This window comes from Harpegnathos saltator, unplaced genomic scaffold (genome assembly GCF_003227715.2).
Source record: "Harpegnathos saltator strain DR-91 unplaced genomic scaffold, Hsal_v8.6 scaffold381, whole genome shotgun sequence".
In the NCBI taxonomy this organism is placed as follows: domain Eukaryota; kingdom Metazoa; phylum Arthropoda; class Insecta; order Hymenoptera; family Formicidae; genus Harpegnathos; species Harpegnathos saltator.
In genome coordinates this window covers 1,732,501-1,745,478 of record NW_020230185.1, presented here as the reverse complement: position 1 = coordinate 1,745,478, position 12,978 = coordinate 1,732,501, and the positions used below count along the sequence as shown (strand labels likewise).

Genomic DNA, 12,978 nt, shown 5'->3' with positions numbered 1-12,978 from the left:
ACAACGGTAACTGGAAAAATCGGCGCCAAACTTAACATGATAAAAATCGCAATTATTTTTGCGCCAACCTAATACCTCGTTTGTTTGCCCTCGGCCCAATCAGCCAATCTACGTCCCTGAATCAACACGAACGAATTCTCCGGTCACGGGGTACAAAAGAGCGCGTCCCACGACGTAAGGAAAAGCACCTCCTCAGACGGAGTTCCGTAACGCTCTCGGATTTCATGTTACAACGTGCACTGCGTGCGTTTTCACTGCTTGGCGGCGGTGGAGTTTATTCAGCAGGGCCGTCGTTATAAATCGAGAGTTTCGTCAGTGGATATAAAAAGGATTATACAGCCGGCGATATAATGGCGCTTTTAAACGCACCTCGTGTATATTTCGCGGCGTTTTATACCTCGCGCCGGCGATACGCCCGTATTTCCACGCCACACGACGGACGTTTATCTAATATTGTTTCAGCGTTATCAATCGTGAGAGATGTATGCTTCGTATCTTATCCTCCTAAGGTTGAAGAAAAAGAGAGAGAGAGAGAGACGTGTACACGTGTAATTTCCTCTTCCTCCGATTCTGCACTCACATGCAAACAATGTCTCGCGATGATCGGGTGAAACCGCCGCCGCTGCTTCGGTAATTATTTAGTTTAGGGGAGTCACAGAGCTCCAATGATCATAACCTTGACGCATGAAGGTCATCCTCCTGAGTAACCTTCAAAAGTCGTTTCAGCCGACGTATATTGCTTATCAAAAAGTTATTAACAAAAAAAAGTTTCATAAATACAGCGCTTATTTTCCCGGCACAGTGTACATTACAAAATGTTAAACAGTACATATGAACGGAAGAAGGGCGGAGCCTCTCTGCGCGCACCCCTTCTCCGAGAAAAAACCTAACCTAACCTAATCTAAACTGACTTATGCATCTTTGCATATGGTTGGGCGTTGTAAGTTTTGAGGGGACCTTTCCAACAACACGTCCAACCATATGCAAATATATATAAGTTGGGTTAGGTTAGGTTAGGTTAGGTCGAGGTAGAGGTTCCGCTCATATGTACTGTTTAACATTTTTTAATATACACCGTGTCGGGAAAATAGGCTCTATTTATGAAACTGTTTTGTTGGTAACTTTTTAATAAACAATGAGCGACGGCTGAAACCTGTATGATAGGTTACTCAGCAAGATGACCTCAACAACATGTGTTGAGGTCAAGGTGATTGGAGCTCCGACTCCCCTAAACCAAATAATTACCGCCACTTCTACTACTCCCCGAGACCCGAAGGGTTTTAATATAGAGAAGGCTGCGTGGCCGCCGCTGTGAAATAAATTCTCCGGTGCGCGGCATGCGAAATAATATCATGCGTCATAATAAATGTGTCGTTATGCCGATGTTGAAACACGCGCGTGAAGCCGAGAGGTCGTAAATCACGAATTTTCACGATCCATGTTTCCGCGGTGTGTAGCGATAAATTATAAATTTCACATTTCGTGTGCGCGCTACGCAACAATTCTACCACGCATGCGCGCGCGCGCGCTGATAGCGCGATACAGAAAGAGCGCCGTGATTGCACCGGATTAAAATAGACGCGAGATAATAAGATCGCCGCACATGTTCAAAAATTATGTCGAACCGTTTCGACCGCTCGGCGACTCAGCGGAGGCGGCTATTAGGAGAGGATGCGAATAAAAACTGCGACAATTACATCCCGCGAGTCGATACGCGCGATGCGCGCCTTTGATAAAAAAAAAAGTAATCTTATTGACTGCATTTTTACCGACCGCCCGACGTTTTTCCCCGTGCTTCTACGCGTTAGATCGCCAGACGATCAGAGCGTTTGGCGCTACGAAGAGGAGCCGAAGGCGAATCGAGTTTCTCGAGCGACGACGAGTCGAAGAAAATGGCCGCCGCCGCCGCCGCCGCCGAGCCGAAAGTGCTCGAAAGCTCGCGTCGCTCGTAATTGGCGATAAAGAAAAATCAGGGGAGAACGAGAGGAGAGAGGAGGGAAGAGGAGGACTCGATAAAGACCCGACTGTGGCGCACTAGCGGACGCTACAGGGCAATTACAAGGTCAACGGGCCAAGGAAAACGTCGTCCAGATACTCTCGGTTCGAGGTCATCGCCTCTCCGGAGACTAGCCAAAGAATTTTCGATCCCGTAGCGGCGACGATGTGACATCGGCTACGTGACGGCTCGGACCACGTAACTCGAAGAGCGAGGTTAGCTCTTTGAGGAGTCGGCAAGAGAGCTGGCTTAGAGAGAGAGAGAGAGAGAGAGAGAGAGTTCTCCGGAAATTTGATTTATAAAATACTCAACGCTACATCAAGAACGATTGCTTGCTTGCTTGCTCGCTCGCTCGCTCGCTCGCTCGTTCGACCTACCTAACCTAGAAATAAAATATTTTTCGCGATCTTTCCCTCGGACCTCTCTCCTCGACCTTTAAGGCGACCAGTATGGTAATATCTAATTAAGAGCGAAAGATCGAACACTCACCATGAGCTTGTCTCGATCCAGATGAAGCAGATCGCTGCCTTTGATGTCCTTCGACTTGAAGACGTCCGCATAGCGGTAGAGGTTTAGGGCTGACATCCATTCAACGACATTCAACGACGTCCATTCACTGACGGGCTGCAAAAAAAGGAAGAAAACGGGACGTAGATCGTAGGTGGACACCGGCGGCAGTGTAAAAATTAGCGCGTCGCAAAGTCCAACCGCGTAGCGAGTATCTGAGAAGATCTCTTTGCACTCGCTAGATGTGAAGGAATTTTTAGTCACATGCGCATCTCGTGCCTGGATATTCATGCATCATCATTACCGATCGTTTGAGCAAACGGCTGCAATTATAACGGCAAATTATTATTCAAGCACAGAGCGACATTTGTAGCGTTAAGTAATATTTATGTCGGATGCGCAGATTTGCCGGATTTCGTGCTAGAGAAACAGAGTTATTTCATTCAAAAACGAATTATTCTTGTTTCGAGCGATCGCCGTTGTATTCCATATTATCTTTGATATATTGGACATGTAAATATTTGCTGAAAAATTGGACCAGTCTCACGACGTCCTTGAGCGATCCATCGAAACTTTTACGCTAATCCAATAAAGTGACGTGTAAAGAAGTAACATTGTTACTCCCTCGAATGATGAACGATCACGATGCACGAATATCTTGACGTGATGCGCGTCTGTGATCGAGGATTCCTAGGGACCCTATCTAATCTAGTCAGTGGAAAGAGCTACACGAGTGTGCATCTAGAGCCGAATTCGCGCGATTCCCTATTAGCGGTCGTCCTTGAAATGCACTTTGATGCAAATGAGAGACGAGTCGAAACAGGCCCGGAAGGATAATCAACGATGAATGACGTTCTCTATGCTGAAACTACCGGAGCGACCGAAGAATTACCGGTTTTTTTTTGTAAATTCTGATAAAAATTACTCAAATTATTAGATAACATTATTATATTACACATATATGTATTTTTTTAAATAAATATTATTTAAAATGAAATATTTAAATAAATATTTCAACAAAACTGAAAGAAACAAATAAAAACTATATTGCTCTTTCAAATGTATCTCTTCAAAATTGATGTATTCAAAGACCGTACCTGCTGTTACCGTACAGAACTGTTAATCGCCGTTAGTTTGTGTTAACGCGCGAGACTGATCGACTTCTCGCGCCCGCGGAAGTGAATAACTTTTCTCCGTATCTGCGTTCGTCAATTGACATTCGTCAGGAAAGAAGATAAGACAGACGCGCAAACTTCAGCAAAGGACGCGACGATTTTCCCGACCCTGTCCAAGTTCCGTCGATATGTCTTCATCCGTACAATTACAGTTTTCATCCTTCCCCCTCGCCCCCCTCTACTCCCCCCTCGACTCGAAAACCGACTCGTGGAACGACCTACGCAGCAAATTGGAGGAATCCTAGCTCGTTAGTCGGCTAGATTAGAACGAAAGAGCGAAAGTGGAATAATTCAGATGCCTTCGGACGTGTGGACGCGACATTAATGCGTACACACGGAGACACGAGCCTCGAAATATATCCAACGTTTCCTCGATAATAAGCGGCGTGCTTTATCGGTTACTCTTTTCAGCTGTCAGCGTTGCATTTTCTTCAATTAACAGCTGGAACATTCATACGCAGATGATAATGCGGCTTCTCTCTCGAGTGACGCTTCGCGATATAACACGAAATTTAATGAGACCGTTCCGCCATCTTGTACTACTAGTAACTTTCCTTGTCGCAATGAAGACGAGTAAAAATTTCACTGAGAATTCCCCTCGACGCAGAAGAGGAAGGGTATCGCGCGACGATTCTTGCGATCTGTCGATTCCTCTCGGAAGAATGGAAAAAAATGAAATTTCGTCGTTCGAGTGTACCTTCGCGCGCGTATCCGGCGTTATTATTTTGGTTACGACGCTAGTTATCTCTACCTGACCCTCAGCCGAAACAACACTCGTTCGCACTCGACTCGTGTTCTCTCAGCAGGCCTTCGTGAAAACAGCGATATCAATAAAGAAAGCTACCTCTTCTCCGCCATTCCATTTAGAAGAGAAAAGGAAAAAAGTCGTAACGGTGAAGAAACGACACGATTTTCTCGCGGACGGCCGCTTTAGCGCTTCCGAGCAAGTGGCTTGGTTATCTAACCAAGCCGATCGACGAAGGATTACATAAAAGCCGGCCTGGCGGGCGTTCGAAGCGTCTCCCGATTTTCTCGATTTCGAAGATAAGGCGCGTCGTCGAACGGGCCGCAGTTTAAGGCACCACGAGACCGCCGGCAGGCCCGATTAGATAAATCGCGTCGCGATCGCGCGACGGGACGGAAGGAGGCCGCGAGCGCGCGCACGCGAACAGAAGGGTGAGAGGCGGGAGGGGAGGGAGGAAGAGCACCGCCATGTGCCGGGCGCTATCGGGAGCGCGCGCGCGCGCGCGCGCGGGCCCGATAAAGCGAGAAAGCGTAAAAAAGCGGAAGAAAAAGAAAACGTAACCTCCCGCCGTAACCCCGAGTCGGCGATCGTGATGACAGTCGTGAGATAAGCCCCGTCGTCCTCGTCCGAATAATCCGCGCGTGCGCACGCACGTTCGATTAATCTCCGTCCAGATCGCTCCTCCGTTTCGCACGCTACCCCACGATATCCCACGGAGGATCGCGAATCGCCAATTTTTACAGCTCCGGGGCCGTCAATTTAGCGCAACAGTGCTCGTCACGTGGGGGAGAACTCGCTTGGCGGAAGTTATCTTCGCTCGCGACGGAAATCCGCTCGTGATAAAAGCACAGCAGGCGGGAGGGCGGGAGGAAAGGGCCTTCTTCGGGAGGCCCAAGTTTCGCGGCCATGATGGACGCCGCTGTCGCGCGCGACCGACGCCGATCTATTCCGGCGGGTTCTCGCCGACGACGAAATGATGTGGGTGATTTTGTTCGGGCGAAGCTCCACCGACCGGCACCGTTACGGCTTTTGTCCTTATCCGGATGATGTACAAATGTACATTATCTTCAGCCGCATCTTGGCTGACTGCGAGAAAAGTGTAATCGCTACGAAATTATCTCGGACGACGCGTTCTCGCTGATAATTCAGTCTACATAGCTGCGAGCAGTGTCCGCTGTTATCTAGATAAAATCATGCGGATGATCTTGCGGATAAAGTTCTGGCACCGACTAGTCTTTATCTGGATAATATAAATATCTATTATCTGCGTTCACATCGGTCCTCGATCGAAAAGTCTTGTCGTTGCGAAATTATCCAGAGGATCGCGCTCGCAGATCACTTTGGTCTACATCTCGCTGCAGATGTGTAAAATATGGAGATACATATCTTTGCGTTACCGTTTGGCCTACTACTAGGGCGTACTAGGTGGCGTTGGGACATGGCGTGTATACTTGTGTCAGAAAGCACTGAGACTGAGATTGCATTGGAAACCAGTTATTACAGAGTGTGTTTAACCCTTTGAGCCAGAAATTTCTTTTTTAACCAATTTCTACAAAGTTTGTATCCAGGACTTTTCTGAATCGCTGATTACGAATCCGTTGTCAGATTTCTGAAATTCAAAATGGCGTAGAAATTTGGGTTTCTTAAAATTCTCGCTTCGCTGTATTGAACAGCCATCGTGAATTTTCTGACGATGGATTTATAATTAGCGATGCAAAAACCCCTCAATACCCATTTTTCTAGAAATTGAAGTTTTTTTAAGTTTTTTCCGTCCGACATATTGGATTGGTCATCTTGAATTTTGAAAATCTGACGATGGATTCGTAATCAGCGACCCAAGAAAACCCTAGATACCTAGTTTCACGGAAATTGGTTGAATTTTTAATTTTGTCCGCCATATTGGATCCACCATTTTGAATTTCGACAATCTGACAACAAATTTGTAATTAGTACCCCAAAAAAATCCCTGCGTATCAATTCCCAGATAAAAATAGTTAATTTTTCGCCTTGCCATACATTTACTCTTAAAAACATTTTAAATTTAAAGAATTTATAAGTAATCACAATTATTTTACACTAGTTCGAGTCTTAAGAAGCCAGAAAATATAATTGCTAAAAAATCGATCATTAAAACTGCTCATAAAATATGAAAACTGGCGGAATATAGCCGGGTCTCTGGATGTTCGCTTGCGCTACAAAGGGTTAAAAAAGGGGTTCAAGACTTTAAGGGCAGATAGTATTCACAAAACGGACGAAAAAAACGCGTCGAAGAAAAATTCGTATCGTCGGAATTACAAACAATAATTTATTTTAATTAAAGCGAATGACTACTCGTTCCTGCTGTCTTCGTTGTATTCTCCGATGTAATTTGTCTGTGTCATTTATCGATGAAGAGAGTGCTATGCTTTAAAGAGATTTCTAAGGAAAAATCTCTCCGCTCTTGCTCGGAATGTAAACGATATACAGGGTGTGTCTCGTTTTAAATAAACCAGGCAAAAATTTCGAAAAGTATGGAAGATACTAAGAAATAAAATGTAACAATATATTCTTGAGACCAAGTAGAGTAAGAAAGTCTAATAGCATTTTTTCTTCCGACAAATAGTTGGCCAGATATTGTAGGTTAAATATTTAAAAAATTATCAAGTTTTCCCCAAATATCTCAAAAAATATTAGGCAAATAAAAAAATATTTCAGACAAAAGTTGTTCAAATTAATTAGGTAGAAAAGTTGATATAATAAAAAATTGGGGATTCCATTGAAAAAAAGTAACGATGAGCAAATATCTCGAAAGTGGCGCCATCTGCGAGCGAAATAATACAGTTCTTTTATGTCTTCTTTGGAACCATACGCAACTTTTGCCCGAAACGATTCTTAGTATCTTTCATATTTTTCGAGATTTTTGCCGGGCTCGTTAAAAACGGAACATCCTGTATATTTTCTTCCCATTTACGCATATGCTTCACCAAGCGATTGTCAATCGCATATCCTTGTGAACAGTGAACAGTCACAGAGAGCTGTCACAAAGTTTCCACGGCACGGTGAGAACGACATCGTGTTACTCTAATCAGAAAATGGCAGAAATGCATTTCACGTATGGCCGTGCGCCAGAAACGAGTGACTCGCTTGAATTAGAATAAATAATTGCTCATAACTCCGACGATATTCATTTCTCGACCTATGTCTACTGAGACCTTTCTCCTGCTATCTGCCCTTACAGTCCTGAATCCTTTTTTTTGAGCACCATGTACAACCAGAAATTTACATGTCTCATCTAATCTTTATCCAGTTAATTTAGAAGTCCTTCAAGCACTACTCTGGGCTACGTGTGAGCGTCAATTTTGGATTCGATTCGTCCATGACGTTCTCGCAGAACGACGATTCGTTGGATACAATCGTTCGTTGGAGCGACCAGCTCCAACGAACGATTGTACGCAAGATTGAAAGCCGCGCCTATCCTAAAGATTGAATATCGTTCTTCTCTCCTTAGCGTCGTCTCCCGGAATGAGTCGTGTAGTGCGATTAAAGATAAATGCACCCAACTTACTCCGCTCGATCCGTTCAGTCATCCGCGAGCCGTAATGCAACATGACGACCGCCGTGAAAGGCCATTTCAGTCCCTTTTTTACGTTAATTACGAGATCTCAGGAGCGATTAATTGCCAGCCGTGTCTGCATGATTGAGTTCATTGTGACTTTTATCCGCGATTTCCAGCCGTACGGTGGCACAAAGAGATGCGAATTATTGCTTACGTAACGTCACTTAAATAAGTATTCTCGCGCGCCCCGCGCCGCGCCGCGCCGGTCAGAAGCGCGCGATCGTGAATCGACACGTTCCGCTCATTTCAGCCTCGTCGGATTTCTTCAGCTTGTAAGAAAGAAATCAGGGCGATATTCGGACCCCTTGTCCTTTTTTTCTCCCTCGGCTTTGCGCCGAGCCCCGTCGAATTTAGGTCGTTACGCCATCGGGGCCTCGAGCGGGTCTCGCCCTGATAACGAAACGTCCCGTTCGCGCGGTTTACGTAAAAGTCGCGGCTGTGGGTTTTCGTGGCCGACAGGTGGCGGCGATGACGGAGATTCCGCGCCTGGACAAATCCAACCATCGAGAAACAGTCGGCTTCCTTCTCTTACACGGAGCCGTGCAAAGCCGCTCAAATAGATCGTTTGCTCTCTCGAACTCGCTCGAGTCGCTCCGGAAGGTCTTTTCTCAGATAACTTCTATTGTGTTAACATCAGCGATGCTCGCGGTAGTCAGTGACGATCGCCACTCTCTCATCGCTGCACGCGAGTCTCCTGACGGCGACGATGATAAAAGACATTTTTCATGAGACATCCTCCCCGAGAGAGAAAATATCAGAGGATGAAACTTCGTCCGTCCGGACGGAGAAAATGCTGAGGGAAGAGAATAGCATTTCCTCCCTCCCCCCCTCTCTCTCTTTCTCTATCTCTCTCTCTCTCTCTCTCTCTCTCTTCACCGAGGAATGTTTCGGACTGTGAAATACAATCGCGCGGACAAATCCTTATCGCAAGATGTGTCACTTTCCAGCTTCGGTATCTCGATCATTTTCATCCCGCTGTGCGACGTGCCGGCGAATAAAGGCGAGAAACCGGCCTTCGGTTTCGCCCGAGCCGGGATTTTTCGCCCCGACAGTATATCGCGCGACATTTCTGCGAGCTTTTGTTTCACCGAACTGTGATAGTGCATGCGCCCGAGAGATAATTCGGTCGGTCTAAAAATGTCACGGGACGCCTGTGTGTACGAAAGCCACGAGCCGGCCGACACGTCGCGGCGGAATGCCGGACATGCGAAGTAAGGTGTAATCAACGCTGTATCGTCCACCGATCAGCAGTATAATCCGGCGTGACAATCGAAGAGACGAGAGAACGACTCAGGGCGGATTCACACCTTGGCGGAAAAGCGGAAAGCAAAAAGGCAGCTGCCAATCAGAAGTCGCGCTGGTAGTCTGTCCTTCTCTCTTCTCTCTCTCTCTCTCTCTCTCTCTCTCTCTCTCTCTCTCTCTCTTGAGAGAGAAACAGACTATCAATGCGAGTTTTGATTGGTTGCTACTTTTCTGTCCAGATGTGAATCTTCCCTTAGGGCGCATTCACACTTAGGCAGAAAAACAGAAAGCAAGAAGGCAGCAGTCAGGAGAGTGACAGAGAGAGAAAAACTCTCGCAAGAGAGAGACAGTCTATCAGCGCCATTTGTGATTGGCTGCTGCCTTTCTGCTTTTCTGCCCAGGTGTGAATCCTCCTTTAGGGTGTATTCATACCTTGGCAGAAAAGCGGAAAGCATAAAGGCAGCATCCAGTCAAAAGTCGCGCTGATAACCTATCAAACAAACTATCAGCATCTGTCACTCCCTTGGCTTCTGCTGTTCTGCTTTCTACTTCTCTGCCAAGGTGTGAACCCGTCCTTAAGCACCACGGAGAACTCAAGTCGATAACGACTTGACCGTATCGCGAGTCCATAACGCGGCAAAGTTCCGTTCTTCCTGTACGAGCGTCGCGTGCGACACTCGTTGTTTCAGTTTGAGAATCAGAAGGATATATCTAGCTTTGATGCGCTCAGAATAGGGGCCTGTTCTCTTCTGGAATCTTTCGCGCCTTTTCCCTTCGACTCTTTGCCCGTAAGAAAATTTCTCGGGACCTAACCTGATTCTCTGAAGTCCACACGCGAGTTCAAGTTGCGAGTGTAGAAGATGCACCAAATACGCGACCTTGAGCGCGAAGACTCCGAAAGTTTCCCCGACATTTTCCCTGGCTTTCAATTTGTATTAGATTTATTTTTTGACTTTTTATCCCGTCGGATAAACAGTTGGTGCGAGTCATTTTAATTAAAACTTACGCAGGGAAAATCCAGAGGAAATCTAGCGGGCAAATCTAATCTAACTGAATAATCTCCCGAAAACGTCCAACATCAGATTGCCACAAATTCTTGGCAAGAATACTTCTCAGACTTCTTGACAAAAAACTTCAGACAATGTCATGCGAATTTCCTCAAATGGATCTCCAACGATAGCAATATTTAACGTGAAAAATGTTTAAATAAAATTATATATCGCTGTTCGTATATTGTATTACTTGCCAGATGGCTTAGATTCGGTTATTTTTTATTTGTTTAATAAATTAAAAATTTTTGTGACTATAAGTTACATATAAGTGATTTACACAATACAGTGTTGGCACTCGTCACGCATATTTTATGTATGCAGGGTGTCCCATTTTAATTTAAACAGTCAATTCCAGAAATCACAAAGTTTTAGGAAAAATGTTTCTTACAAAAGTTTTATGACCTCGAGGGGGATACAAGATGATGCCATTGATTTGACCTTGAAACAGTCGTTTGAATATTATGTGAGAGTTGCTTTAAATTCCTTAAATAGAAACCTCCATTTTTCGCATATTCTATAGTTTATCTCGAGACCTTTTCAAAATATTATAACGAGATATTTTCTCATCAAATACTTTTCGAACTATAAAGCTTGAAAGTTGCAGTATCACCGGCATGAGTATTATCAAACGTGTACCATGCGAAGGTTACTATATATACGTAGAATGCTGGGATCTTTTGAAAACGAAAAATTGTGAAGATTAATCACATCTGAAACTGAAAAGAAAAGTCAAATACCATTTTGCAAATAAGTACGCAAATTTTCAAGTTATCAATACAAAGAGCTTCTAGATGTGGTCATTTTTAATGATTAATAACTTAAGAACTATTGCAATTTTTGCAAAATGTGACTTTTCTTTCCAATTTGATCTAATTAATCTTCATCACAATTTTTCGTTTCCAAAAGATCCCGAAAACTCTGTATATTTAGCAAAGTCAAGATCTAACCAATATACTCATCTGGCAAAGTAGCATAATATGAACAGCGATATATAATTGTTGAAAAAAAGGGTTCAGAACTTTAAGGCCAACTATTGTTATAAGCAATTATCGAATTGTTATAAGCAATTATTTGTTTTAATTTAAGCAAGTGACTTATCTGCTTTTAGTGCACAGCCATACTATGTAAAGTGTATTTTTGCCATCTCTCGATTAGAGTAATACGGTGTCATTCCTAACTGTACTGTGAAAACTTTCGTGATAACTCACTGCAACTGTTCACTGTCCAAATTCACGTTATGTGACCAACAATTGCTTGGCGAAGTGTATAAATGAGAAGAAGATAGATATTTGTTTATATTCCGAGCAAGAACAAAGATTTTTCTTACGGACGCCTTTAAAGCATAGCACTCTTTTCGCCAACAAATGACACGGCAGATTACATCAGAGAATACTAAAAGCACCAAGCAGCGAGTAAGTCACTTGATTCAATTAAAATAAATAATCATTCACAATTCCAACAGTATTAATCTTTCCGACCAATGTCAGGCCTTCTTCCACCATTTTCTGAGTCCCATCTCAGAGTCCCGAATTCTTTTCTCACACACCCTGTACAACTCCATCCAAAGACTTTTACCGTTAAACATCGCCGTCGATGGAAATCCACCGGAGAGGACACTCATTGGACACGATTTGAAAGATTTCTGCCAAAATTCCCGCCAACCTGACGTTGGACCTGACGTTTTCGGAAGTCTACCGAACCTAACCTAACACAGTCTGAGCAAGGAGCCCAGAAAGACCCCGCCTGTCAGCCGCAGCAGGTGAGCCGCGCTTGTGCAAGCTCTCGTGCACACGATACACACACACACACACACACACACACACACACACACACACACACACACACAGCCGGGGAAGCGGAAGCTTAATCGGCACCCACGTACCTTGTCTTCGCTGTGAACCTGGCCCGGTAACGCGTGACCCTTGGTACTCCATTGGCACAGGTGCTGGGTGCTGTAGTCCGAGCATACGACGTGGAAGCACGCATGGCACTCTGCGGGACATAGAGAACCACACATGCAGCAACACAGACTGTTATCGTCACGCAGCGTTCGCCGCGCGGCCGCCGCGGCCAGCCCTTCCAGGGCGGCCGCGGCCCTGCTCTTGGTGCGACCGGTCGAGTTCGCGTCGGTGTCTTCCGTCACGGTTAGTTGCTGCTGTTGCTGCTGCTGCTGAGCACCGCACCAACACATGTGCCGGTGAAAAGACACCGGTCTCGCGCACGTAATGAAACCGAGCTCGCTCTCGAGACCGTCCGACGACGCGGGCGTCGTCGCCGTCCGTGATTGCAGCAGTTGCGAATGCTGCTGCGACTGCTCGTCGAGCTGCGTAGCTGCTGCCTCCCGGTGCTGCCTCGTCGCCGGGGCGACCACCGGCGGCGTCACCTGGGTATTATTACCGGCGGCATACCACCTGGGGGACGCGTGGCTCGCCGACGACCTGGACGACATCGGTCGCGTCACTGGGCCGACGTGCTCGGCGGAGCCGTTGCCGTACGCGAGAATCTGCCGCACGCTCGGCGAGCCGGCGGTCGCCGCCGCCGCCGCCGCCGTCGACGACGACGACGACGACGATGACGACGACGACGACGACGACGACGACGACGACGACGCCGAGATCGAAGCGGCGGACGGCACCGTGCTCGTGCTAGTCGTCGTCGCCGCCGTA

General features: G+C 46.0%; 1 protein-coding gene across 3 annotated transcripts in view; it reads right to left on the bottom strand.

The window, feature by feature from the left end:
• Nucleotides 1-12,978, bottom strand: part of Pi3K21B (phosphatidylinositol 3-kinase regulatory subunit alpha) — an 89,814-nt gene that overhangs the window by 32,948 nt on the left and 43,888 nt on the right. For 2 of the 3 annotated variants that reach the window (XM_011156575.3, XM_011156576.3), the window contains 2 exons: nucleotides 12,195-12,304; nucleotides 2,486-2,620 (listed from right to left, as the gene is read on the bottom strand). In XM_011156575.3, the coding sequence (XP_011154877.1) occupies nucleotides 2,486-2,620; nucleotides 12,195-12,304 (245 nt within the window). Of the gene's footprint in view, nucleotides 1-2,485; nucleotides 2,621-12,194 lie in introns of all 3 variants that reach the window. The other variant, XM_025300749.1, reaches the window with a different exon arrangement.